The following is a 24,948-nucleotide window of genomic DNA, read 5'->3' on the forward strand; positions in this document are numbered from 1 at the left end:
CTAAAAGCTCTGAAAGCCCAAAGCTCAAAATGAGTTCATTACATAAATAAAATGTAATTTTCTCTGTAATACTTTGTGAATTTCAGAAGCAACACACTACACACTTATTTCTACAAATTGTAAAGGTAATAAAAAGCAATATATACAGTGGTACCTTTACTTAAGACGTCAAAAAGTAATTGCGGCTTCCAGTGTTTTCTTTTCCGAGGAAACCGGGTCTAAATGGCTCTTTGGGTGTTGCCGAGTCCTGCCCTAGATAGTCCCTTGTACCTTGTATTCTCACTATATGTCCTGTATCATGTAAAAATATTAAATCGTGATTTTTTCATGCTCACAATTCATTAAAATTTGCACTGCTGCACCTCTTTTGGTGGTAAAAAATTATACTGATTACCCACACGTCATGTATCAGGCCATTCACTCACTTTAAAAAAAGTATTCTGTTCACTGAAAGGAGTATCTCACTTGATTAAAGAAAAAAAAATCTACAATATACTGTTTCAGTAGGTTGCATTGCACTTCTGGTATAGGGCATAAGATTGTTCATGTCAAACATAGAAATACACAGTCCAAACCACAAGTCTACAACTATAGGGGATGAAATGTGCTAATTCTCACATATTCTGATCGGAAGAAAACTGTGATTAAAGTTGGTTGGCTCAAATATTCAAGGTATTACACAATAAAGATTGTAATTATTTATAGACATGTTAGCATATTTGCCTACAAGGGCATTCCTTGGAACTTCTTGAGAACGTACAGTAGAGCAAAAGTATATCATCCATATTTTGGATGCAAAATTCTGGCTCAGGACAAAAGATCGGCCCATCACTAATGTTGTATTATATGTGCATCTTGTCTGCGTTATTTGCGGTCCATGCTTATTGTTGGGAACCAGTTATGGAAGAGAGAGTGAATGATTGTTTGTCTCTGTATGTCGTGTAAATGTGTTTTTTTTTCTTGATATGTGGACTCTGTTATCAACTGGTCAGGGTGATCCCATCCCAGTGACAGCTGGGATCGGCTCCAGCTGCCAGCAACCCTGACCGCAGGATAGGCGATGCAATGTCATGTTATTCCTATCAATAAAAAGATGCATTTCTAATGTTCCATGTGGCATCTTTTTCTTTGCTATATCACATTTTACAGAAAAGTATGTTATGGAGCATAATTGCACTGCACCCCCTCATTTTAAATGCTTTTCCATGGGCTCTTGGTCCTAGTAGCCCCACACATGGATGGATTCTGTCTCTTAGACAAGGCATGAAGCTCAACCAGATACAATAGAATAACAATCCAGGACTGACTTCATTAAGGTTTAATAGATATTCCTTTAAAGTACTCTGGATTTTCTTTCTGACATTTATGCCTTTGTTTCCTTATCTATTTACATATTTACTTATCTGTTATTTGAAAAATGTTGACAGATTTTCTTTAAATTTTTGAGCTTAGCAAATTTTAAACTGGCTTTATCTTGATTTTTTTCCTAATTCTTTCTTATAAATGTATATGAAAGGGCGAAAGGGGGGGGCATTGGAGTGCATTTTGATACACTATTCTTTTCCCATGCATGTTGTTAGCATGTTGCTTCCTCTGTTAAGTGGTCGTCACCATACACTGACATTTTTCTCCCCACCAGCTTAATTCTTTCATCGTGGCTGCATCAATAATATCTTAATTCATTTTGTCCAGTTCTTTGGATGTTTTTCACGTGTTGTCTCATCTTGTCCATCTCTTTATCCTCTATGGATGAGATGGTTTCTCAAATACAAATGAAAATTGAGGATAATATCCTGTTTATCCAGGGGTAATTCATCAGTAAACAATGTTGAATTAAAAGCAGCAACTCTTCTGCTATTTAAAATAATCATAGTAGCTTATCTGTTATGTAAAAGATGTGCATTTATTTTCATTTCCCCACTTATTGTGCTCTGTCAGTGGCCACATTTCCTTGTTTTTGTGTTCTTTAACAGGGGATTATGTAGGTTTACTCCTTAAACCCATTTTTTTATCCATGGTTTTATAGGTTCGTGTCTGCAACTTGTAGGTTAGTGTGTCAGAGTGGTCCAAGAAGATGTATGATGATTGTAAGACAGTGGAGTTCAAGGAGGAGATGTGAGAGCATCAGGGCTCTGAGTCCCTTCTTGATTGCTATAGTGATGGACATGCTTGCGGATGACAATCATGATTTATCCTTTATAAATCCCCTTAGGAAAATTCGCTCTCTGCAATTAACCCATCATGGATGAACCATGAGCAGTAGGCTGTCATCGACCAGCGCAGTTAGGGGTTCAGTGTCTTATTCAACAACACTTTGACACACTAGGAGGAGCCGGGAATCAAACCGGGGATGTACGGTTCCAAAAACGATTGCACTGCCTCTTGCGCCATGCCCCCCCCGATGAGATGAGGTCAGACAGGGATCTCCATGGACCACAATATTTGCAGATGACATTGTGCTCTGTAGTGAGAGCAGGGAGCAGGTGGAGGTGTGCTCTGGAAAGGAAAGAATAGAAGAACAAGCGTGAATGAGAGGAGCACAAGTGGAACGTTAAGGCTACAGGAAGAAGAGGACTCTCCTAAGGTCGACTATCCACACCAATGGGAAGCATGGGAAAGAGGTGGAGAAACATGTCCAGAGAAAAGTGTCAGGGCTCATAAAAGCGTATCAGCAACAATGACAACAAAGGTGTAGAAGATGAAAGTGAGAGCAGCCATGCTGTCTGGTTTGGAGACAGTGAGGAAATGGTAGGGGGGAGAGCTGGAGGCAGCAGTAATGACAATGTTAAGGTTTTCATCGGGGAGGAGGATGGATTGGATCAGGAATAAGTCCATTAGAGGGACAGCACATGTTAGATGTTCTGGAGCGAAGGTCAGACTGAGATAGTTTTGACATGGAGAGAGGAGCAATGGTGGAGATAGATCTGGGTAGAAGGACGCTGAAGTTGGAATTGCCAGACAGGAGGCCCGGAGGAAGACCAGAGAGGAGATTTCAAGATGAAGTGAGAGAGGACATAAAGTGCGTTGGTGTGAGAGAAGAGGATGCAGAGGAGAGGGTCAGATGGAAGTAGATAATTTGCTGCGGTGGCCTCTGAAGGGAGCAGTCCAAAGGATCTATTGTGCACAATCAAGACAAGCGTTAAACTAATCACTGGACTGAAATGGGCCACCGCTAAGTTACAATGTCCCCTTTAGTGATCAGGCCTTACCTTGTTGTGCATGCCTTAGAAGGATCTTCATGGTTCTCCAGCCATCTGATCAGTAATCCTCATCCATGTCCTATATTTTTGCTTCAAATGATCACAGAGACCTGATAATACAATCTCCAGTAAGGAACAGTACATTAATGGGATTTTTGACTCTTCCCAGTCCACAGTGAGTTATTTTCTTTGTGTTGGTTCTTCAGGTTCTCTGACTAAACGCCAACGGCCGTCTTTCTCTTGATTCTCCTCATTGCTGACACCACTCGTGATGGGTCACATCCTGGCTCTCAGTTTGACTTAAATATCACTAAATGGTGCCATCATATCTCAAAGACCTCCGCTGTCCACTCAGATCTCTCCGCTCCAGGACGCGGGGCTACACAAGGAGTCTCTAAAAGCAGAATGAGAGCCGGAGCCTTTTATTTACAGAGCTCCTCTTCTGTGGAACCAACTTCCAATCTCCATCCATGCCCCTCTTTGTTTAAGAACAGGCTTAAACCCTTCCTTTATTAGAAAGCTTTTAGTTAGTGCTTGGCTAGCTACCATAGGTTTACTCTGCTGAGGGATATCCCATAATGCACTTCCCTCACTCCCCCCACTCTTCCTATTCAGTCTACACGTATGTCCCTTCATCGAGGCATGATAGTAACCTCCTATCTTCTCCCAAGTCCTTGGGCTCTCACATTTTACAGGTTCCCAGAGGACATGGCTTGATTTACTGCAGCATCACCCCTGGCATCCACCATTGTTATTTTTTTATAAATACTAAAGCTATTATTAAATCATCTCGGTTACTACCGTGTAACTGCGTCTGTGTGTGATGATGGCAGCTCTGTAAAACCTTGTGGAAAAGGAGTAAAATCAGAGCTAGCTGGCACATGTTTTTATTTATAATAAATTCTACAATTATCATTCTAGAGATGGCAGTCAAATGCTATTCAGTTTCTTTGGTAAGCGTACGTAAAGTCACCTAGGTCGTCACATTGGGCTGTGTGACATCAGGTGGTCTCTACCTGTTGCGTCTCGGTTTCATCATGACTTCCCCTATGTGACATCATAACTTCTCATCTGCAAGACTTCCTCTTATGACACAACTCGGACTGCCTCCAAAGCTCACAAAAGAAGAACAAGGAGAGGAGATCAACAGATCTATTTTTTTTTCCACATTTTTATTGTGTTTTGCTTTTCCAATCTGGAATGGATGCAGTGCCTGAAAGCAATGGGAAAACAGCTCCAGAATCCTCCAGAGATGGAGAGGATGGTGAGGAATCAGCTTCAGCCAAGCCAAAGGGTAAGATAAATGAAGCCCAGTCCGATGAGGTCGGCGATATGTTCTCGGAGAAGGACAATGCTCCTGCAGCGAGAGAAGATGCCAGCTCTATGGAAAACCCCGATCAAACCCAAGGGGAAGCTGGGGAGGGAGACGACGGCAGCGATCAAAAGAACCTGCTCCAGATGAAGCTGGCGGAGTTCTTCCAGAGGGAGGTGCCGGTGCAGGACTACGAAAAGTACAGAAGCATCTTGACAGAGATGAAACAACAGCACGCCACCGACTCAGAGATTGCACAGCAGCAGGCCGACGAGTTGAAGAAGGGCTGCCAGGAAAAGCTGGATGAGGTTAGTGTTAGTGGTTTGGCTTAAATTAAGTAAAAATAGGGCCGGATAGTAGAGTAAAAACAACATTCTTATTCACCTCTTTCAATATTCATACGAATCACAATCCAACTAAGATTGGAAAACCAAATATGCACTGCAAACTGATGGAAGAAGCCTGTCCATTGCAGTGAGAGTGGAATTAGAGTTATCTAAAGTGGTGAATCGTTTATTTTGTTCTGCAATTTCCCATCACAGGTAAAAGTGGTTTTTGGTGGTCTGTCATTTTTAAGGAAATGTTTCAAAATCTGATTTGATTACTGCTGAATTTAAGAAATGATTTAAAAAGATGGAGAATTTGATTCGGGGCCCCTCTTTCAGTGTTTTTCAGAAACCTATTGTGAAAGTCATAGAATAAAATGACAAATGAGGAAAGGATTGTGGAAAAAAACAAAGGTGACGATAGAAGTTACTAGAGATCCATTCTGGGGAGGGGACCCTATCCCTGGCGTCATTGTGAGATTCCTCCCCAAATCAGGTGGAGGTCGAAAGGAATATGGCATTGCCTTCAGCAGTACCATTAATTACCAAAGGCTCTCATTGGCTCATGAAGGAACATTCCTGTAGTTGTATAAGTGAGGGTCATACTCCAACAATCTCACAGCTACGGTGGGTGATGATCTGTCTGACCAATCCAAGCACCATGCCACATGTCAAGGAGATTTTTTTTCCAGAAATATCTCGTTTCTCTTGCTTGTATCTCTTGTTTTACTGGATCAGTTATTGTTTGAATCATTTGCAGAGGTAATTCAGAAGCTTTGGGAGACAGAAAAAAATTATCTATGTATATTCAATGCAAAATTATAGCTATGTTAAATATGAGGGAAATCAGCATAAAAATAATCACATACATTGATATCGTTTATTTAGTGAGACTATCAATTCCGGTATTAATAATTGATTATTTGCAAGAGGCAATGAGAACATACAATTGGATATATGATATCAAGGACCAGCGTTTCATGTTTTAATGAGATGAGGAAAAGGTCAGTATACTCAGTAAACTACACTGATTTTTAAAAAACCAACTGGAAAGTTTGCAGGTTTATATGGCTGATGATGATAAACTATGTTGTGTACTTGTGTTCAGGTGGAACATGAATGGCGAGCGCTCATGGCTCTGAAGCAGGATGTAGCCTTGATGCTGCTCAGCCGAAGCCTGGGCAAACAGGCGGCGCAGGGCAAAGTGGAATCCGCCCTGGCCTCGGAGCAGCTCCAGCAGGACCAGCTGATTAAGCTGCGCCTCAAGAACATCAAGCTGAAGATCAAGATTCAGAGGCTGGAGGCGGACCTCTACAAGCAGGAGGAGGGAGCCAGCCGCCCCCTGCAGATCCGCTTCGAGCAGCTGCAGGCGATGAGGCTGGAGCAGAAAAAACAGGCCGAAAAGCAAGGGGAGGATTCCATGAAGCTGCAGAAGAAGATCAGCAGCTGCTTGGAGGCAAGTAGAAAACCCTCCGGCTCAGATCAGCTGCACAGGGATTTTCAATCATTGAGCTTTATGTTTGCAGGTCCTGTCCAATGTCAAGGAAAAGCTGGACTGGAGCCAGAGGGACCTCCAGGCCAAGCGGGACCAACTAGCCAAGCTGGAGGCCGCCGTGTCAGAGAGGAGGGACCTCTTGACCTGGACCAAGCAGGCCTGCAGGGGCCTGCAGAGGAGCAATCTGAGGCTGAAGGAGGAGCGCGGATTGCTGGGGAACAGCATCCTGCTGCGGGACTTCGAGGACACGGTGGACGCCTGTCAGCAACTGGAGGATAAACTGGAGAACCTGAGATGCAGACACGAGGAGATTGTGTTTTCCTGTGACAGGTACAAAAAAAAACGGGGACAGTCACATGAATCTAAAATCAGAGCACCGGATTAACAATGAACCTTGAACAGATCACCATGTAAAGGCCTGGAAGCGAGGGAGTTCCACAGATGTGAGTGAGCAGGATAATCAGCAGCAGAAGTCATGATTTTTAGTTTTATATCACATTTCATTGTGCTGTTTATGCTATAAATCATTAATCTGTTTAATAACATCAATATCGAAGTGGATTCTGTGAAAAGTCCGCTTCAGCCATGCTCTAAGCTGTTGAAAAATGGATGGAGTTTAGCTTAGACTCAGCTTCAAGAGAAAGGTGTTTTGGCTTTAAGATGAGCATGTTGAACAGAAGAAAATGTTACACAGTCTTCGTGAGATTGTAAGTATAATGTGATTTTCATTTCAGATGCTGCATAGAAATATTTTTGAATTCAAATCACTGTACCTTAAGGTGAAAAAAACCTAGAATCTACAGTATTCAATACTAACTGTACCAGAGCCATAGGACTGAATACATCTATTTTGTTGATATAAGTATGAAAAATAAATTCTTTAAGCCACAGAAATGGTAAATACTACATTTTGCATCATTTTATGAAAAAAGACCAAATGTGTCATGTTTTTGTAGAATTGGTGGGTGTTGTGGGAATATTTTTTCTTCCATATTTCCATGTATCAGTGAAGAGTTAATTAAAAACATTTGAAAAAAACAAACATATATAAATATGTGTGTGTGTGTGTGTTTGTGTGTGTGTGTGCGTGTGCGCGCGCGCGCGTGCGCACGTGTACTTAATGGCAATTCACTGTGGTGTATATGACAAATGGAATTTCGTATAAATTTTGGAGTCCTTTTTTCCGACTACTCGTATTTATTGGATCTGGAGTTTAAGTCGTATGCTTCACTTAAAGCAGCGCGTTTTTTCATCTTATTATGTGACGTTAAAAGGGGAAAAGTGAAAATTAAACTTTTTAAATGTATTTATTAGTAAGTAAGTACTATGTTACACATTTAAAGTTAAAGTAGGTCAACAGTAAGGAGGCATAAAGGTGTCATTTAAAGTGGTGTCTATGATATATAACATTTTGAAGCTACTTTTCAAATCATATTTACTGTTCTCTGTCTCATCTGGTGTAGTCTATACCATACCAGTCACCTGTTGATTCAGTCTGCATTTTGTTTCTTTTTATCGGACCAAGAATTAAAACGAGAAAATAAAGGTCGTGTTTGTGTCAATTATGGTAACGAAACGCTTTAACATCGATTACTTCGACGATCGAATGAAAGCCCTGCTCGTCTTTCCTGCTACTACAGATGTTAAAGAATTTCTAACACAAAAATAATGGAATGTTTGTATTTTCTTATTAGACAGTTCAGTGAGAAAATTCAAAGTTAATACTAAACTGGTGATTAATGTCTGAAAGTATTTCATGACTGGAGAAAAGTTAGGGGAACTGTTGGTCTGTGCGTTCAGCCACAATCGATTGAGTTTCCCTGCTCATTTATTCTTCGTCTAGTGAAGTTAACAATGAATTAAACGTAAACAATGATATTCGGTGGTATTTTTTAAGTTCCTTTTATGTAGCAAATACAAGTTAAAGCGAATGAATAAAATCATTTATTTTCTCCGGATGAGTCAGGGACTTGAACGCGGACGGAGCTCGACTGCGTCAGCGATCGATTGCGCTTCCCTGCTCGCGTATCCTCCGACTCCAGAGCGGCCGCCGCTTCCCTGACCGGTCCGGGCGGTCAGCTCGGTGGTCAGCCGACGCAGCTCGACGTCGGTGGCGTCGAAACGGCGTAAATATTGAACATTGCCGAAAAGGCCGTTAGGGAAAGGAGACGGCGGCGGTCTTTGTCAAGCGCTGTCAGCCATGTTGCTCTGCGGCTCCGCGGCTCTCGCTGCTGATTGGAGGACGATGTGCGCACCTGCGCAGCGCGAACGTACGTCACGAGGAGAGCACAGTCAGTCCCCTCATTGGCTGATGTGGGCGGTTGCCCGGACAACCAAATCAACACAGTCTTAATTGACCAGAGAGGCGAACAAGACGTCTAGTGAGAAACAAGAACTTGCTATCTGTAGAAACTTTATTTTTCTACAATCAAAATGGACGCAGATGCTGAATGTATAGAAAATGAAGATAATGCAGACCCAGTGAGAAGGCAGCACTTGTTGATCGCCCCAGCAGGTGAAAAAGACAAAGAAGTCCCCCCTGGGTTGGAGGTGAGGTCAGATGGTGGAGAGGAGGTCCAAGATGAGTCCTTAGAGGAGGACGGCAGGCCGCTGGAGGCCCCCGTACACTGCTCGGATGCAAGAACTGGTGGAAGAAGTGATCGAGCCGGGGCAGGGTTTGTGGAGACGTCCAGGGGAGAGACCCCCGTTTCGGCCCAGTTGGAAGAGCTGGAAGTGCTGAAACGCCGGTGCCAGGAGAAGCTGGACCAGGTTCGTGCGGTTGGAGTTAAATTGTGTTTTTTTCTATGTTTTCTTAATGTTGTCAACTCTGGAACCCTCCAGTGAATGAAGGGTTTATTACAGGATGTTGATCAGTGGATGGGCACAGTTTGAGCCAAGAAGGATGCTGGTTTCATATGCACACATTTCAGATTGAAGAGAAGGGGATACAAAGTAGGTTTGTGACATCAGGAGTATTCAGCTACTGCCATGCTATTGTTTTTTGTGTTCATAGATAGATCACTCTTTCCTGTCCTTCCCAACACTTATGTACCCCCTTGGTCTCCATCACACTTGCTTGCTATCTCTCTTTCTACCCCAGCCGGTCAAGGCAGAAGGTCGCCCACATTAGATAATCTCCCTAAGCAGACAATCTGCTGCTTTATATGCCCCGAAAGACACAATGGATCGGATACATACTAGACAACGTACCCGTCTGGCTGCTGTCAACGGCTGGTTATCAGCACGTTTCCTGGTCCTCAACTCAGCCAAAACGGAAATGATCATCATTCAGACTGCCAAGTGCTTTCACTCTGTCCTCGGAGGACGGTGTTATTGGATGCAGTGACAGAGTTAGGAACCCTGCTGGGTTCTTTGAGCGTCCGTCTTCCACCTGAGAAACATGGCTAAGATCAGACCTGCCTGTTCATTAAAAGATCCTGAGATGTTAATTCCAAATATCTGTCACATCGCAATTGGATTATTATAAAGTCCTTTTGTCTCGGTCGCCCAAAAAGAGTGTACCAAATTTGAATAAACCACTTTTGTTCTGATGGACTGATTTGTTTGAAGGTGAAATGCTTATACTTATACTGGAATATAATCATGATAATGTTCTCATATCAAATCTCAGATGCTCAATGTTAAAACCCTCTTTTAAATACTCTGGTGGTCTGTCTCAAACATTTAAATATGGGATAATCAGGAACACTGACCTAATTTTTATAATGAATAGAACAACTAATCAAGAAATTGATTTTTCTCACCAAATTTTTAAAGTAATTCAAATGAGATTACTTGGGGAAGTAATTGCAAATAAAGAAATGACCGGTTGCTCCTAAACCAAATGTTCAGTTTTATAAGATAAGATAAACTTTATTGATCCCCATAGGGGAAAGTCCTTTGTCATAGCAATGTAACAGTTTTAAGAAAAAAGGAAATACATATGAATATAAATATAAGTATAGATATAAATAGAAAGGCAGAAGACAGGATATAGCAAGAAAACAAAATCCTCAAATAAATAGACATTACAGAAGTAGACAATAGACAACAACAAAAAACAACAACAACAGGGATGAAAATGGGCAACATCAAGGAACAGTGAGGGTGAAAAATACACAACTAGAACTAAATAACAATATAAATAGAATGACAACTCAACAATAATATCAATAGAGGGAAAAAAAAATCAGTTAATAAAATAAATAACAAAAATAGACAGGATGTGTGCAGGCTGGAGAGACAGCAGAGTTAGGACATGACGTATGTGGGTGAGGTAGTGACTGAGGAAGGGTGGTGAGACTGGTGAATTGTGGAAGCGGCATAGGTGCACCCAGGCCAGTCAGAGTTGGCACAAAGGAGTGTCTGAAGCGTTTTATTCTGCACTGGGGTGGGATGAACTGTTGGCTGTAGAAGCTGCACATCTGCCACAGCTCGTCGCACAGGGAGCGAGACGGATTGTCTTGGATAGCTCACAGTTTGTCCTTCACCCTCCCCACTGCCACAAAACATTACCTTCCAAACCTACCTTACCAAACCTACCAACATTTACCAAACATTTATTCATTCATTCTTCATCGATATCGGTTATCCTGCAGTCAGGGTCGCAGGATAGCTCGAGCCAACCCCAGCCATCACTGGCCGAGAGGCGGCTCCCCTGGACGGGTCACCAGCTGGAAGTTAGTCGCATCCGTGCTTTATCCAGTTGGCTGAGGGTTATTGATATTGTTTATTGAGTAAGACTATCAATTCTGGTCTTAATGATTGATTGTTTGCAAGAGACAATGAGAACGTACAAATGGATATAAGAAAACAAAGATGAGTCTTTCATGTTTTAGTGAGATGAGGAGGTCAGTATACTCAGTATACTCCACTATATTTTTTGAAAACCAACTGCTCGGTTTAGGGCTGATGATAAACGATGTTGTCTACCCGTGTTCAGGCGGAACATGAATGGCGAGCGCTCATGGCTCTGAAGCAGGATGTAGCTGTGATGCTGCTCAGCCGAAGCCTGGGCAAACAGGCGGCGCAGGGCAAAGTGGAATCCGCCCTGGCCTCGGAGCAGCTCCAGCAGGACCAGCTGATTAAGCTGCGCCTCAAGAACATCAAGCTGAAGATCAAGATTCAGAGGCTGGAGGTGGAGCTCTACAAGGAGGAGGAAGGAGCCAGCCGCCCCCTGCAGATCCGCTTCGAGCAGCTGCAGGCGATGAGGCTGGAGCAGAAAAAACAGGCCGAAAAGCAAGGGGAGGATTCCATGAAGCTGCAGAAGAAGATCAGCAGCTGCTTGGAGGCTAGTAGAAAACCCTCCGGCTCAGATCTGCTGCACGGAGATTTCCAGTCATTGAGCTTTATGTTTTCAGGTCCTGTCCAACATCAAGGAGAAGCTGGACTGGAGCCAGGGGGACCTCCAGGCCAAGCGGGACCAACTAGCCAAGCTGGAGGCCACCGTGTCAGAGAGGAGGGACCTCTTGACCTGGACCAAGCAGGCCTGCAGGGGCCTGCAGAGGAGCAATCTGAGGCTGAAGGAGGAGCGCGGACTGCTGGGGAACAGCATCCTTCTGCGGGACTTCGAGGACACGGTGGACGCCTGTCAGCAACTGGAGGATAAACTGGAGAACCTGAGATGTAGACATGAGGAGATTGTGTTTTCCTGCAAAAGGTACAACAGCGCTGGAGACAGTAATAGCAATGGATCTTCAGATGGCTTGGATTAAGAATCAACCTTGAACTGGGATCAGACAGTAAAGCATTCGCATCAAGTATCATCATCTGTAGTTCTACAATGTATTTGATTTCCAATGACAACCAATAAATCATTAAAAACATACATTGCCGTGTACTTCCTTTTCTAACCGTATTGTTGACAATTTAAAGGAGATGATGACCATAACAAGTTGAAGCAGTTGATTTAGATGTTCAGGGCTATGGACTGAACAGGGCGAATGATTGGCCTTTGGTGCAACTTCCTCCTTTATTTTCTTGCAGATGTTTAAACACGTTCGGACTACAAATGTCGCATGGACAAGATTCGGTTGTTAACAGAATGTAGTTCAGAAGCTACAAGATAATTGTCCTGTACCAATCAGCATATCAGATATAAGCAAGTATTTTCCTTTTGGTTGAATCATCTGCTTCCATCTAACTGCATCACTTCATATCCTTTTTCATTCCATCCAAGTGTCTACCCTGATCCTCACCATCCCTGCACATATCTCAGTCTGGCCTCTTCAACCTTTCTTGTCCCTCTGATGGACTCATTCCTGATCCTGTCCATCCTTCTCACTCCCAAAAAGAATCTCAGCATCTTCAGCTCTGTTTTCTGTCTCCTGACTTCTGGCTGATAGTCTTTTAACAGTCCACCTATTCCAATCTGCTTTCTCCTCTTCTCCAGCCTCTCCATTTCTCTGCACTGTTGAAGCTGAGTATTTTAAATCCTTCACCTTCTCTCATTCCCACACATATATTCTGTCATGCTGCGGCTGACCTTCATTCCTCTCCTCACCAGAGCATTCCTCTCCCACCTCCTCCCTGCTCTCAGCACAGATAACAATGTCATCTGCAAATATGAAGATTCCCGTCTGGCAACTTAGCAGCCTGAGTTATTTCATCCACATCCCCATGTCATGCCTGTCACACCAGGGGGCAGTATGCTCTGGTCCTCATTCAACCTACCTCCTGAAGTCCAAGGCACCTGATGCTGGTGTGCTACCCTGCAGGTTGTGATGTCTCCACATTGTGTTTGGGCTGTGGCAGACCATGCTCTAAGGTCCAAAGCACCACTCAGCAGATTCCCTTCCCAGAAATGGCTCCTTGGAGGAAGCCTCGGTATCTCCAACAACTTACTTCCTCTTGGTGTCAAACCTCATAGTGCATCTGAATGATTCTCACCTGAGGTCACTTTGCCGCGGGTGACCCCACCAGCAGGTCAGTTCGATGGAAAAACAATTTTGGTCCAGTATTTATTGTTTATTTTCCTTATTTCCTTTTTCCATTCCTTCACACAAGCAGGCTCACGGTGAGGCAGTTAGTTTGCAATCGAGGGAAAGCACAAGGGACAATCATTTATTCCATCCAATCTTGGTTGAACTTGAAATAAAATGACGAGCAGTGGATAGCAGGGCCTCACAAGGAAATACAGCCTGTATTCTCCAGCCTGTAACTCCTGTATTCGCAGGGCTGACAAGACGGTTTGGGGCAGAAACATTCGAAGAATGCAGCTCCAGGAACTGCCCAGCTGACATTTGGTTCCTAGAAGTCCCCTCCACCTTGGGGTGCTTTTCGGTTTTGCATTTGCAGAGGCAGTGAGCAATAGTGGCCCACGGCAGGTGCCGGTGTGACATCCACCAGAAGCAGTACGCTTGAAAACTGCGGCGAAGAAGAAGTAGACGACACGGATCACACGGTGGTAGAAGCTGCTGTGGGGTTTGTGTTCTGCATGGCAGGAATGAGAACCACAGACTATAAGATGGTTGAGGTGTTTTTATCTTCTCCCTGCACTGTGAAGAACCCTGTTAGCCATTAGCTAACTGTACCTATACTCTGCAAGTCTGGAAACCCCTCTGGAAAGCTCAGACCTCCTCCTCATCCATTTTATTGCAAGGAAAAAAAAACTACCTGATGATCACAATGGTTGTGTTTTTATAAATTATGCTCTGCAGTCTTCAAGAAGTGTCTGGTCATGGGCGCAGCTTATGATTTTTAACCAATCCCCAACATGTGCATCAGAAGAAGACCCTGCCTCAAAGGTGGAGCTTTAACAGTTCTTGGAACTGAGGTCGACCGTCTCTGAAACATCGAAGTATCGCCATATTTTTTAATAAAAACACTTACAAACGAACATATATGATGTCAACAGCAACATACACAACACACACACTGAGAAACTGCAGGAAATGGAGGTGAAAAGCAACCATGTGGAGGCGCAGCTTTACTTTCCTTGAACGTCATGGATGGTGTCACAGCACTAATCTTAATGTGAAAATTTGGTGGCAGCCTTGGTTCTAATTTAAAAAATTGCTTCGACCATTATCATGTTCACTCACGTAGCTTTTACTTATCATAACCACACAGGAACCAGAAAGTTTCATGAAAACATTAGACTGTTAAATGAGGCGAGGATCCGATAGCCCTCCCGTCCTTCATCACGTGACCTAAAGAATAATTTTACACCACCCCTGAAATACAACTAATTCAAGAAAGATAGATTTCTTGCCTTCGAAATCTCAAGAGGACTTAAAATACAGAAACTTGTATTCATTCTCCTCAGAAGGTCACTGGTACCACCGGTAATAAAGAAGACACATAAAAGATGGAGCATTTCCGAAATAATTTTTTTTTAAGGCATGTTTTATTTTGCGATTAAGAGCTATTTGTATAAATGGATAAAGGGGAAAACGCCATTATACAACATCCTTTACCGAACTGGCGTTGAATTTCTGATGGTGCCATCGCGGGAGCGGAAAGCAGGCGGCCATCGTCACGATGCGAGAAAGTCTACAGTAATTTTTCATCCAGACTCCTCATGATCGTCTGAACCCAGGAAGCACTAGGGTTGGCACAAATGTTAGACTTGCGGGTCACCAGACTGGAAGGCAAGAATGTTTGGAAGATAAAACTGTTATTTTTGTGGATTGAAAAGACAGTAAAATTTTAGTTAAGTGTGAATAATAGCTGATAGATGGATGTCAATCAAGTCTTACATGACAACCTTACGAGAGGGTTATCACACATCATTAAAAAAACGTCATTGCTGGATTAAAGGATTTATAGCTCTCCATTTGTAAGCACTTTGAAAGAAAGTTATGACAACTCCTGGATTGTTTCAGAACATATCATCGATATACATACATGTATAATAGATAAACATATATATTAGCAAGAGTTAGCTAAATTTAAGCTTCAATTTAACATTTGGTTTGTGAAGGTTAAATGCATATTTTCCTAAAACAATTCATGATTTGGATGATGTCCTAAAATTCAGACTGAAGTGGACGCGGCTCTCTTACATGACTGCAGGCTTCGGGCAGCGAGGGTCAGTCTCGTAATAGGAACGAAAAAATTTCAGGGGTAATTTCTTCGGATAGAATTTGAAGCAGCAGTCATCAGGACCCGTCGAACCTGCGAGACAGACACATGAGATTTGGAATGGTGATGCGGCGATGGTGTCCCAATGTGAGATTAGGAGGTTTTCTGACTGTGACCGCAGGCCGTGGACAGAAGGGCAGCTCCCAGCAGGCACAGCAGAAGGATCCTTCCCATTGTCATGTCGACCCAGGTGATGATGGAGGTTGGTTGCACGGCCTCTCTTCGCTCTCAGTCTCCGTGAAGATGCAAAATCCCCACGTGCCGTCTTTATTGAGAGGCTTTATTTTCCTCGTAGTGGGCGGGTTCAAACGGGGGCTTCAGGTACCTAAAACTTTCCACTCGTGTTGAAAAGAGTGGACGTCTGAGCTGCAGGAAGTGGCTCTGTGGTTGGAGGCTCTGCTCGAAGCTTTGCACTAAAACCTCAGAAGCAAGAAAACGCTTGTGGGTGAGATGAAGTCATTAAAATGATAATTCAGGGTCGGCAGCCATTTTTGGCTCAGTTCAAGCATCCTGTGATCGTAATGACGCAGACTGAAATCAGAAAATTTTAATTAATTTATTCTTTCTCTCAATATCTCTCCAGCGAGGCAGGTTCCCCTGGGCAAGTAAGGGGGCCAATCATATAGACATACAACCATTCATTCACTCATTCAAGTGTGTGAACCAGTGATCGGCTGGACTGCTGGAAAAGCTGTACAGAGGATGAATGAATTAATCCTGCTGTAACATTTTTCAAAATGGCGTGGGCTTTTTTGGAAATCGATCAGCGCCTCGATCAGCCCGATGATGGCAACATGGGTGGCCAAATGTCGAGCATTTAAACACATCATTGACACCATCGGGCCTGCTTTCACTCTGCGGTGACAGTGCAACCAAGGCTGCTATCTTTGATGAGTGGGAGGTTTATTCAGTCCTTCTTGTGGGTTTATTTTTCATCTATTCCTGGATCCCTTTTACATGCGTGTGTGTGTGTGTGTGTGTGTGTGTGTGTGTGTGTGTGTGTGTGTGTGTGTGTGTGTATGTGTGTGTGTGTGTGTGTGTGTGAGAGAGAAAGAGAGAGAATGAATGAATGTTTATGAATCCCACTGTAACCTTTGAAAAAGGTGTGTCAGGGACTCACCCCATTTCTCTAACTCACACTTTATAAAGAGACATACAGCCATTCACACACTCATTCACCGGTCAGGCATAATTATGCTCCCTAAATAATGAATAAAAAACAAATGTACAGATTACAATCTATCCATTAAGCTGGAAACCCCCCAGGTTCTGATACATTGCAGGAAGAGTCTCATTCACGATGTGCCCACGTTCTTGGGTGTTAGACTGGCGAACTGTGGGACTTTACGTACATACACATATCTATAAAAATACATACACATGGTCCGATGCTGCGACCCACACTTCCGAAAAGCTTTGCGGTGTGTCTCAAGAGGGCGATTCGGGGGCGGCAACATGGTTGCGGGGACTCTACAATCTATGTGACAGTCGGCACAGTGAAACCACAGTACGGTGATGATAGAAAAAAAAAAAAAAACAACAGTTTAAACCAAGAACATGTGTCATCATTTAGCTATGACTTGGCCATTACAGAGAGGAGCAGAGTTCGAAAATTCATAACTGGTCTTCACTTGCAGGGACGGGCATTTAGAACAAGTATGTTGGTGGCACAGTGAAACCACAGTACGGTGATGATAGAAAAAAAAAAAAACAACAGTTTAAACCAACCAGCGAAGCTGGAGGCCACCGTGTCAGAGAGGAGGGACCTCCTGACCTGGACCAAGCAGGCCTGCAGGGGCCTGCAGAGGAGCAACCTGAGGCTGAAGGAGGAGCGCGGACTGCTGGGGAACAGCATCCTTCTGCGGGACTTCGAGGACACGGTGGACGCCTGTCAGCAACTGGAGGATAAACTGGAGAACCTGAGATGTAGACATGAGGAGATTGTGTTTTCCTGCAAAAGGTACAACAGCGCTGGAGACAGTAACAGCAATGGATCTTCAGATGGCTTGGATTAAGAATCAACCTTGAACTGGGATCAGACAGTAAAGCATTCGCATCAAGTATCATCATCTGTAGTTCTACAATGTATTTGATTTCCAATGACAACCAATAAATCATTAAAAACATACATTGCCGTGTATTTCCTTTTCTAACCGTATTGTTGACAATTTAAAGGAGATGATGACCATAACAAGTTGAAACAGTTGATTTAGATGTTCAGGGCTATGGACTGAACAGGGCGAATGATTGGCCTTTGGTGCAACTTCCTCTTTTATTTTCTTGCAGAGGTTTAAACACGTTCGGACTACAAATGTCGCATGGACAAGATTCGGTTGTTAACAGAATGTAGTTCAGAAGCTACAAGATAATTGTCCTGTACCAATCAGCATATCAGATATAAGCAAGTATTTTCCTTTTGGTTGAATCATCCGCTTCCATCTAACTGCATCACTTCATATCCTTTTTCATTCCATCCAAGTGTCTACCCTGATCCTCACCATCCCTGCACATATCTCAGTCTGGCCTCTTCAACCTTACTTGTCCCTCTGATGGACTCATTCTTGACCTTTTCCATCCTCCTCACTCCCAAAAAGAGTCTCATCATTTTCAGCTGATAGTCTTTTAACAGTCCACCCATTCCAACCTGCTTTCTCCTCTTCTCCAGCCTCTCCATTTCTCTGCACTGTTGAAGCTGAGTATTTTAAATCCTTCACCTTCTCCGTCTCCACCGTCTGTAGCTTCACAGTTCCACTTGGGTTCCTCTCATTCCCACACATATATTCTGTCATGCTGCGGCTGACCTTCATTCCTCTCCTCACCAGAGCATTCCTCTCCCACCTCCTCCCTGCTCTCACCACAGATAACAATGTCATCTGCAAATATGAAGATTCCCGTCTGGCAACTTAGCAGCCTGAGTTATCTCATCCACATCCCCATGTCATGCCTGTCACACCAGGGGGCAGTATGCTCTGGTCCTCATTCAACCTACCTCCTGAAGTCCAAGGCACCTGATGCTGGTGTGCTACCCTGCAGGTTGTGATGTCTCCACATTGTGTTTGGGCTGTGGCAGACCATGCTCTAAGGTCCAAAGTACCACTCAGCAGATTCCCTTCCCAGACCTGGCTCCTTGGAGGAAGCCTCGGTATCTCCAACAACTTACTTCCTCTTGGTGTCAAACCTCATAGTGCATCTGAATGATTCTCACCTGAGGTCACTTTGCCGCGGGTGACCCCACCAGCAGGTCAGTTCGATGGAAAAACAATTTTGGTCCAGTATTTATTGTTTATTTTCCTTATTTCCTTTTTCCATTCCTTCACACAAGCAGGCTCACGGTGAGGCAGTTAGTTTGCAATCGAGGGAAAGCACAAGGGACAATCATTAATTCCATCCAATCTTGGTTGAACTTGAAATAAAATGACGAGCAGTGGATAGCAGGGCCTCACAAGGAAATACAGCCTGTATTCTCCAGCCTGTAACTCCTGTATTCGCAGGGCTGACAAGACGGTTTGGGCAGAAACATTCGAAGAATGCAGCTCCAGGAACTGCCCAGCTGACATTTGGTTCCTAGAAGTCCCCTCCACCTTGGGGTGCTTTTCGGTTTTGCATTTGCAGAGGTAGTGAGCAATAGTGGCCCACGGCAGGTGCCGGTGTGACATCCACCAGAAGCAGTACGCTTGAAAACTGCGGCGAAGAAGAAGTAGACGACACGGATCACACGGTGGTAGAAGCTGCTGTGGGGTTTGTGTTCTGCATGGCAGGAATGAGAACCACAGACTATAAGATGGTTGAGGTGTTTTTATCTTCTCCCTGCACTGTGAAGAACCCTGTTAGCCATTAGCTAACTGTACCTATACTCTGCAAGTCTGGAAACCCCTCTGGAAAGCTCAGACCTCCTCCTCATCCATTTTATTGCAAGGAAAAAAAAACTACCTGATGATCACAATGGTTGTGTTTTTATAAATTATGCTCTGCAGTCTTCAAGAAGTGTCTGGTCATGGGCGCAGCTTATGATTTTTAACCAATCCCCAACATGTGCATCAGAAGAAGACCCTGCCTCAAAGGTGGAGCTTTAACAGTTCTTGGAACTGAGGTCGACCGTCTCTGAAACATCGAAGTATCGCCATATTTTTTAATAAAAACACTTACAAACGAACATATATGATGTCAACAGCAACATACACAACACACACACTGAGAAACTGCAGGAAATGGAGGTGAAAAGCAACCATGTGGAGGCGCAGCTTTACTTTCCTTGAACGTCATGGATGGTGTCACAGCACTAATCTTAATGTGAAAATTTGGTGGCAGCCTTGGTTCTAATTTAAAAAATTGCTTCGACCATTATCATGTTCACTCACGTAGCTTTTACTTATCATAACCACACAGGAACCAGAAAGTTTCATGAAAACATTAGACTGTTAAATGAGGCGAGGATCCGATAGCCCTCCCGTCCTTCATCACGTGACCTAAAGAATAATTTTACACCACCCCTGAAATACAACTAATTCAAGAAAGATAGATTTCTTGCCTTCGAAATCTCAAGAGGACTTAAAATACAGAAACTTGTATTCATTCTCCTCAGAAGGTCACTGGTACCACCGGTAATAAAGAAGACACATAAAAGATGGAGCATTTCCGAAATAATTTTTTTTTAAGGCATGTTTTATTTTGCAATTAAGAGCTATTTGTATAAATGGATAAAGGGGAAAACGCCATTATACAACATCCTTTACCGAACTGGTGTTGAATTTCTGATGGTGCCATCGCGGGAGCGGAAAGCAGGCGGCCATCGTCACGATGCGAGAAAGTCTACAGTAATTTCACATCCAGACTCCTCATGATCGTCTGAACCCAGGAAGCACTAGGGTCGGCACAAATGTTGGACTTGGGGGTCACCAGACTGGAAGGCAAGAATGTTTGGAAGATAAAACTGTTATTTTTGTGGATTGAAAAGACAGTAAAATTTTAGTTAAGTGTGAATAATAGCTGATAGATGGATGTCAATCAAGTCTTTAATGACGCTTTATATACATGACAACCTTACGAGAGGGTTATCACACATCATTAAAAAAACGTCATTGCTGGATTAAAGGATTTATAGCTCTCCATTTGTAAGCACTTTTAAGAAAGTTATGACAACTCCTGGATTGTTTCAGAACATATCATCGATATACATACATGTATAATAGATATTAGCAAGAGTTAGCTAAATTTAAGCTTCAATTTAACATTTGGTTTGTGAAGGTTAAATGCATATTTTCCTAAAACAATTCATGATTTGGATGATGTCCTAAAATTCAGACTGAAGTGGACGCGGCTCTCTTACATGACTGCAGGCTTCGGGCAGCGAGGGTCAGTCTCGTAATAGGAACGAAAAAATTTCAGGGGTAATTTCTTCGGATAGAATTTGAAGCAGCAGTCATCAGGACCCGTCGAACCTGCGAGACAGACACATGAGATTTGGAATGGTGATGCGGCGATGGTGTCCCAATGTGAGATTAGGAGGTTTTCTGACTGTGACTGCAGGCCGTGGACAGAAGGGCAGCTCCCAGCAGGCACAGCAGAAGGATCCTTCCCATTGTCATGTCGACCCAGGTGATGATGGAGGTTGGTTGCACGGCCTCTCTTCGCTCTCAGTCTCCGTGAAGATGCAAAATCCCCACGTGCCGTCTTTATTGAGAGGCTTTATTTTCCTCGTAGTGGGCGGGTTCGAACCGGGGCTTCAGGTACCTAAAACTTTCCACTCGTGTTGAAAAGAGTGGACGTCTGAGCTGCAGGAAGTGGCTCTGTGGTCGGAGGCTCTGCTCGAAGCTTTGCACTAAAGCCTCAGAAGCAAGAAAACGCTTGTGGGTGAGATGAAGTTATTAAAACGATAATTCAGGGTCGGCAGCCATTTTTGGCTCAGTTCAAGCATCCTGTGATCGTAATGACGCAGACTGAAATCAGAAAGTTTTAATTAATTTATTCTTTCTCTCAATATCTCTCCAGCGAGGCAGGTTCCCCTGGGCCAGTAAGGGGGCCAATCATATAGACATACAACCATTCATTCACTCATTCAAGCGTGTGAGCCAGTGATCGGCTGGACTGCCGGAAAAGCTGTACAGAGGATGAATAGATGAATGAATTAATCCTGCTGTAACATTTTTCAAAATGGCGTGGGCTTTTTTGGAAATCGATCAGCGCCTCGATCAGCCCGATGATGGCAACATGGGTGGCCAAATGTCGAGCATTTAAACACATCATTGACACCATCAGGCCTGCTTTCACTCTGCGGTGACAGTGCAACCAAGGCTGCTATCCTCGATGAGTGGGAGGTTTATTCAGTCCTTCTTGTGGGTTTATTTTTTATCTATTCCTGGATCCCTTTTACATGTGTGTGTGTGTGTGTGTGTGTGTGTGTGTGTGTGTGTGTGTGTGTGTGTGTGTGTGTGTGTGTGTGTGAGAGAGAGAAGGAGAGAATGAATGAATGTTTATGAATCCCATTGTAACCTTTGAAAAAGGAGTGTCAGGGACTCACTCCATTTCTCTAACTCACACTTTATAAAGAGACATACAGCCATTCACACACTCATTCACTGGTCAGGCATAATTATGCTCCCTAAATAATGAATAAAAAACAAATGTACAGATTACAATCTATCCATTAAGCTGGAAACCCCCCAGGTTCTGATACATTGCAGGAAGAGTCTCATTCACGATGTGCCCACGTTCTTGGGTGTTAGACTGGCGAACTGTGGGACTTTATGTATATACACATATCTATAAAAATACATACACATGGTCCGATGCTGCGACCCACACTTCCGAAAAGCTTTGCTGTGTTTCTCAAGAGGGCGATTCGGGGGCGGCAACATGGTTGCGGGGACTCTACAATCAGTACGGTGTTGACAGTACGGTGATGATAGAAAAAAAAAAAAACCAACAGTTTAAAAAAAGAACATGTGTCATCATTTAGCTATGACTTGGCCATTACAGAGAGGAGCAGAGTTCGAAAATTCATAACTGGTCTTCACTTGCAGGGACGGGCATTTAGAACAAGTATGTTGGTGGCCAGTGCAAGTCTTGCAGATTCCGCTTTGCGGTGGAAATGTCGAGGCTCGGAGGCCGGATGCAGAGGGGTGGAGACATCATTATGTGCTCGTCTCAGAACTGCAGGAGCAGCGGTGGTAGAAACCAGTCACTTAACATTTTGTAATTGGGGATCTTTAGGGATGATGTGAAAGCCAGCAGTGGGTTATGATGGTTGCAGACTTATGTTATGATAACAGAGGTATTGAAATGGCTGCACTGACATGTCTGCTGCCCTGAGACTGAAGCAAACCTACTCGTATGATATGAGGGCCAGGAACCACCACATCTGAAAGACCTCTTCGTCCCAGTCGATCTTTACACTGGCAGGATGCAGAGCTGCTTGTGGATCTCTGAGAGCAGAATGGGAGATGAAGCATTCAGTCACAGAGGTCCTCTTCTGTGGAACCATCTTCCAACTGAATGGAACAGGCTAAAACCTTTGTTTTTGAGGAGGCTTATTGTTAGCACAAGACTAGCCCGCAGTGACACTGCCATAGACTCACTCTACTGAGGGACATCCCATGATGCCCTTCTCTCATGCCTCCAGCTCGTCCTATCTTGTGTGTACCCATGTCTCTTCTTTAATGCATGATAGTAACCTTGTATCTCCTCCCGAGACCTTCGGCTCTCTTATTTCCCAATTACCTCTATACATAGTAAAGCTGTTATATCATGTCAGCTATTGCCATGTATCTGACAGCACTACTGCTATTACTTTTAATAGATCATTTAGGTCTTGTCCCTCACTCCCACGCTCTCTCTTTTTACACCAACTGGTTGAGGCAGATGGCCGCCTTCATAGAGCTGGATCTGCCCAAGGTTTCTGCCTGGTAGAAGTGTAGTGTTTCCTTGCCACTGTGAATTGCGTTAAAGGGTGTGATCCAAACATGCTCTACGTGAAAAAAGAGTCATCATACAAATATGTTGGAACTGACAGATTGGTCACCTGGTGACAATTTCACGCAAACTGAACACATGACACTAACAACGTGTTTGTCTCGAAACGTGTATTCCTTTTAATTGTGAACGCACACCAACAAAAACAACATGAATCAGCTGCCAGGTTTTTATGCAGATGGACTTCAGCCAATCATTTCCGGCGCTCCAGGACAAAAAAGAAACTCAACACCGTTTGACCGTTTCCCTGAATGACTAGATTGATTGGAGGCGCCACGGGGGCGGATTGGCTGAACAAGTGACAACGGCGGCGGAGATATTGGAGGTGGAGGATATCAAACAGCTGTTGGAGACGTTCAACACAAAGTCTTAGGGAACACGTCGCTTTTAATAAATATGATAGAAAGACATTGGACGCACACGAGGACATTAAAACAGGCGTGAATGCACCTCAAACAGTTAAGAGCAGCAAAACTTCATATTTTGTATGTTGTGTCAATCAGCAGGACACCAACATACTGCTCATTGTTTACTACCAGTTTATTTATATAAATAGACTGTAAAAGTCATTTTACAGGCAGCACGGGAGCTCTTCGGAGAGTTAAAGCGTGTCATTACATGTAACAAGGTCGCTTCACACAGACGCCAGATGTGCAAGTGCTGGGGAAAAAAAATTATCCTTCTTGAGTTTTCTTTTCCCTTCCAAGTCTGGTTTGAGGAAAAAAAATAGTGCATAAAGCAGAAGCTGTAGATGTGAATCAACCTGGGGAGCAGTGGACAAAAATCGAGGGGACGTGAAGGAATGATGAGGAGAAAAACCAGGGTGTGGATTCGGACTACGTTGTTGACGGAATGGCCGTGGCTTTACCTTTGCTGTGCATCGGTTTGACTCAGTTGGCATTTCCCGAACACTTTTCGATTGAGCAGCCAGAGAATTGTGCAAAGACTCGGCAGTAGAAATGCCATGTCGGGACCAGAAATCTGGCGAGGACGAAACAATTGGGTGAGAAGAAGCAGCGAGGGTGTCCATGGTCCCACTTAGGTGCATGTATATATATATATATATATATCTGGGAGTGTGGAATACATTCTTCAGCTTCAGTAAAAGTTTACGGCTACAGTTTCCAAGCTTGGAAACTGCCACTCTGGTCTAAGGAGGGGAGTGGCAGGGGTTCGTTAAGGCCTCGGTTCTTCTCCACTCCCAGCCCCTGGGAAGAGCTGGGACCCAGTGGAGGAGCGGCCCTTTAAGAAGAAGGTTCATCGCGGTGTCTCAATCTGACCCGAAAACCAGACTTCTCTCAGACCCGGCCTGCTGAGAGTCTGGCCGTCATCCCACCAAAGGGCAGAGTGGGAGTGGGTTGACGCTGGAGGAGCTCTGGTCAATGTTTTGTGGGATGGCTTCCCTCTGGCGTCAGCTCAGCGCTTCAGCACCGGACTCCCTCGTTCCTGATCTTTCTGTAGCGCCTGTAGGACCTGGGGAGTGGGAGGACAGGTCAAGGCTGTTCTTGGTTAAACAAAAGCAATAAAGGTACTAAAACAGGGGTGAGCAAACTTTTTTGCTCA

The 24,948-nt window shown here is 43.9% G+C and overlaps 5 protein-coding genes across 5 annotated transcripts in view; 2 read left to right on the forward strand and 3 right to left on the reverse strand.

Annotated features, from left to right (window-relative positions):
* Positions 1-4,532: 4,532 nt before the first annotated feature.
* On the forward strand, positions 4,533-6,832 carry cfap184 (cilia and flagella associated protein 184). The gene is made up of 3 exons (XM_086166244.1): positions 4,533-4,820; positions 5,947-6,294; positions 6,365-6,832. Exons 1-3 carry the CDS (start codon positions 4,533-4,535, stop codon positions 6,716-6,718), a joined length of 990 nt encoding a protein of 329 aa, XP_086022370.1. The 3' UTR covers positions 6,719-6,832.
* Positions 6,833-8,385: 1,553 nt separating this feature from the next.
* On the forward strand, positions 8,386-12,102 carry LOC147223924 (cilia- and flagella-associated protein 184-like). The gene is made up of 3 exons (XM_086166300.1): positions 8,386-9,102; positions 11,276-11,623; positions 11,694-12,102. Exons 1-3 carry the CDS (start codon positions 8,767-8,769, stop codon positions 12,045-12,047), a joined length of 1,038 nt encoding a protein of 345 aa, XP_086022426.1. The 5' UTR covers positions 8,386-8,766; the 3' UTR covers positions 12,048-12,102.
* A 2,552-nt stretch (positions 12,103-14,654) lies between these two features.
* Positions 14,655-15,667, reverse strand: LOC147223925 (C-C motif chemokine 4-like). The gene is made up of 3 exons (XM_086166253.1): positions 15,528-15,667; positions 15,339-15,450; positions 14,655-14,917 (listed from the first exon to the last, which is right to left on the reverse strand). The coding sequence occupies exons 1-3, from the start codon at positions 15,595-15,597 to the stop codon at positions 14,827-14,829; spliced, it is 273 nt and encodes a 90-aa protein (XP_086022379.1). The 5' UTR covers positions 15,598-15,667; the 3' UTR covers positions 14,655-14,826.
* A 4,179-nt stretch (positions 15,668-19,846) lies between these two features.
* Positions 19,847-21,089, reverse strand: LOC147223926 (C-C motif chemokine 4-like). The gene is made up of 3 exons (XM_086166247.1): positions 20,933-21,089; positions 20,744-20,855; positions 19,847-20,317 (listed from the first exon to the last, which is right to left on the reverse strand). The coding sequence occupies exons 1-3, from the start codon at positions 21,000-21,002 to the stop codon at positions 20,227-20,229; spliced, it is 273 nt and encodes a 90-aa protein (XP_086022373.1). The 5' UTR covers positions 21,003-21,089; the 3' UTR covers positions 19,847-20,226.
* A 2,393-nt stretch (positions 21,090-23,482) lies between these two features.
* tbc1d14 (TBC1 domain family, member 14) overlaps positions 23,483-24,948 on the reverse strand; it is a 34,035-nt gene continuing 32,569 nt past the window's right edge. The window contains exon 15 of the mRNA XM_086165406.1: positions 23,483-24,858. Coding sequence (XP_086021532.1) covers positions 24,802-24,858 — 57 coding nt within the window. The 3' untranslated portion in view covers positions 23,483-24,801. The remainder of the gene's footprint in view (positions 24,859-24,948) is intronic.

The sequence above is a fragment of the Fistularia commersonii genome, chromosome 19, assembly GCF_037954325.1.
Source record: "Fistularia commersonii isolate RoL2024-O1a breed Wild chromosome 19, RoL_Fcom_v1.0, whole genome shotgun sequence".
Lineage (NCBI taxonomy): Eukaryota > Metazoa > Chordata > Actinopteri > Syngnathiformes > Fistulariidae > Fistularia > Fistularia commersonii.

Excerpts from the sequence above, each read along its gene's own strand:
- cfap184 (XM_086166244.1), top strand. The coding sequence starts at position 4,533 with ATGTTCTCGGAGAAGGACAATGCTCCTGCAGCGAGAGAAGATGCCAGC. Across the intron at positions 4,821-5,946 it reads GCCAGGAAAAGCTGGATGAG|GTGGAACATGAATGGCGAGC; the intron begins GTTAGTGTTAGT and ends ACTTGTGTTCAG. Across the intron at positions 6,295-6,364 it reads AGATCAGCAGCTGCTTGGAG|GTCCTGTCCAATGTCAAGGA; the intron begins GCAAGTAGAAAA and ends TTATGTTTGCAG.
- LOC147223924 (XM_086166300.1), top strand. The coding sequence starts at position 8,767 with ATGGACGCAGATGCTGAATGTATAGAAAATGAAGATAATGCAGACCCA. Across the intron at positions 9,103-11,275 it reads GCCAGGAGAAGCTGGACCAG|GCGGAACATGAATGGCGAGC; the intron begins GTTCGTGCGGTT and ends ACCCGTGTTCAG. Across the intron at positions 11,624-11,693 it reads AGATCAGCAGCTGCTTGGAG|GTCCTGTCCAACATCAAGGA; the intron begins GCTAGTAGAAAA and ends TTATGTTTTCAG.
- LOC147223925 (XM_086166253.1), bottom strand. The coding sequence starts at position 15,597 with ATGACAATGGGAAGGATCCTTCTGCTGTGCCTGCTGGGAGCTGCCCTT. Across the intron at positions 15,451-15,527 it reads GTCCACGGCCTGCGGTCACA|GTTCGACGGGTCCTGATGAC; the intron begins GTCAGAAAACCT and ends TCTGTCTCGCAG. Across the intron at positions 14,918-15,338 it reads TGCCCGAAGCCTGCAGTCAT|TCTGGTGACCCGCAAGTCTA; the intron begins GTAAGAGAGCCG and ends CTTGCCTTCCAG.
- LOC147223926 (XM_086166247.1), bottom strand. The coding sequence starts at position 21,002 with ATGACAATGGGAAGGATCCTTCTGCTGTGCCTGCTGGGAGCTGCCCTT. Across the intron at positions 20,856-20,932 it reads GTCCACGGCCTGCAGTCACA|GTTCGACGGGTCCTGATGAC; the intron begins GTCAGAAAACCT and ends TCTGTCTCGCAG. Across the intron at positions 20,318-20,743 it reads TGCCCGAAGCCTGCAGTCAT|TCTGGTGACCCCCAAGTCCA; the intron begins GTAAGAGAGCCG and ends CTTGCCTTCCAG.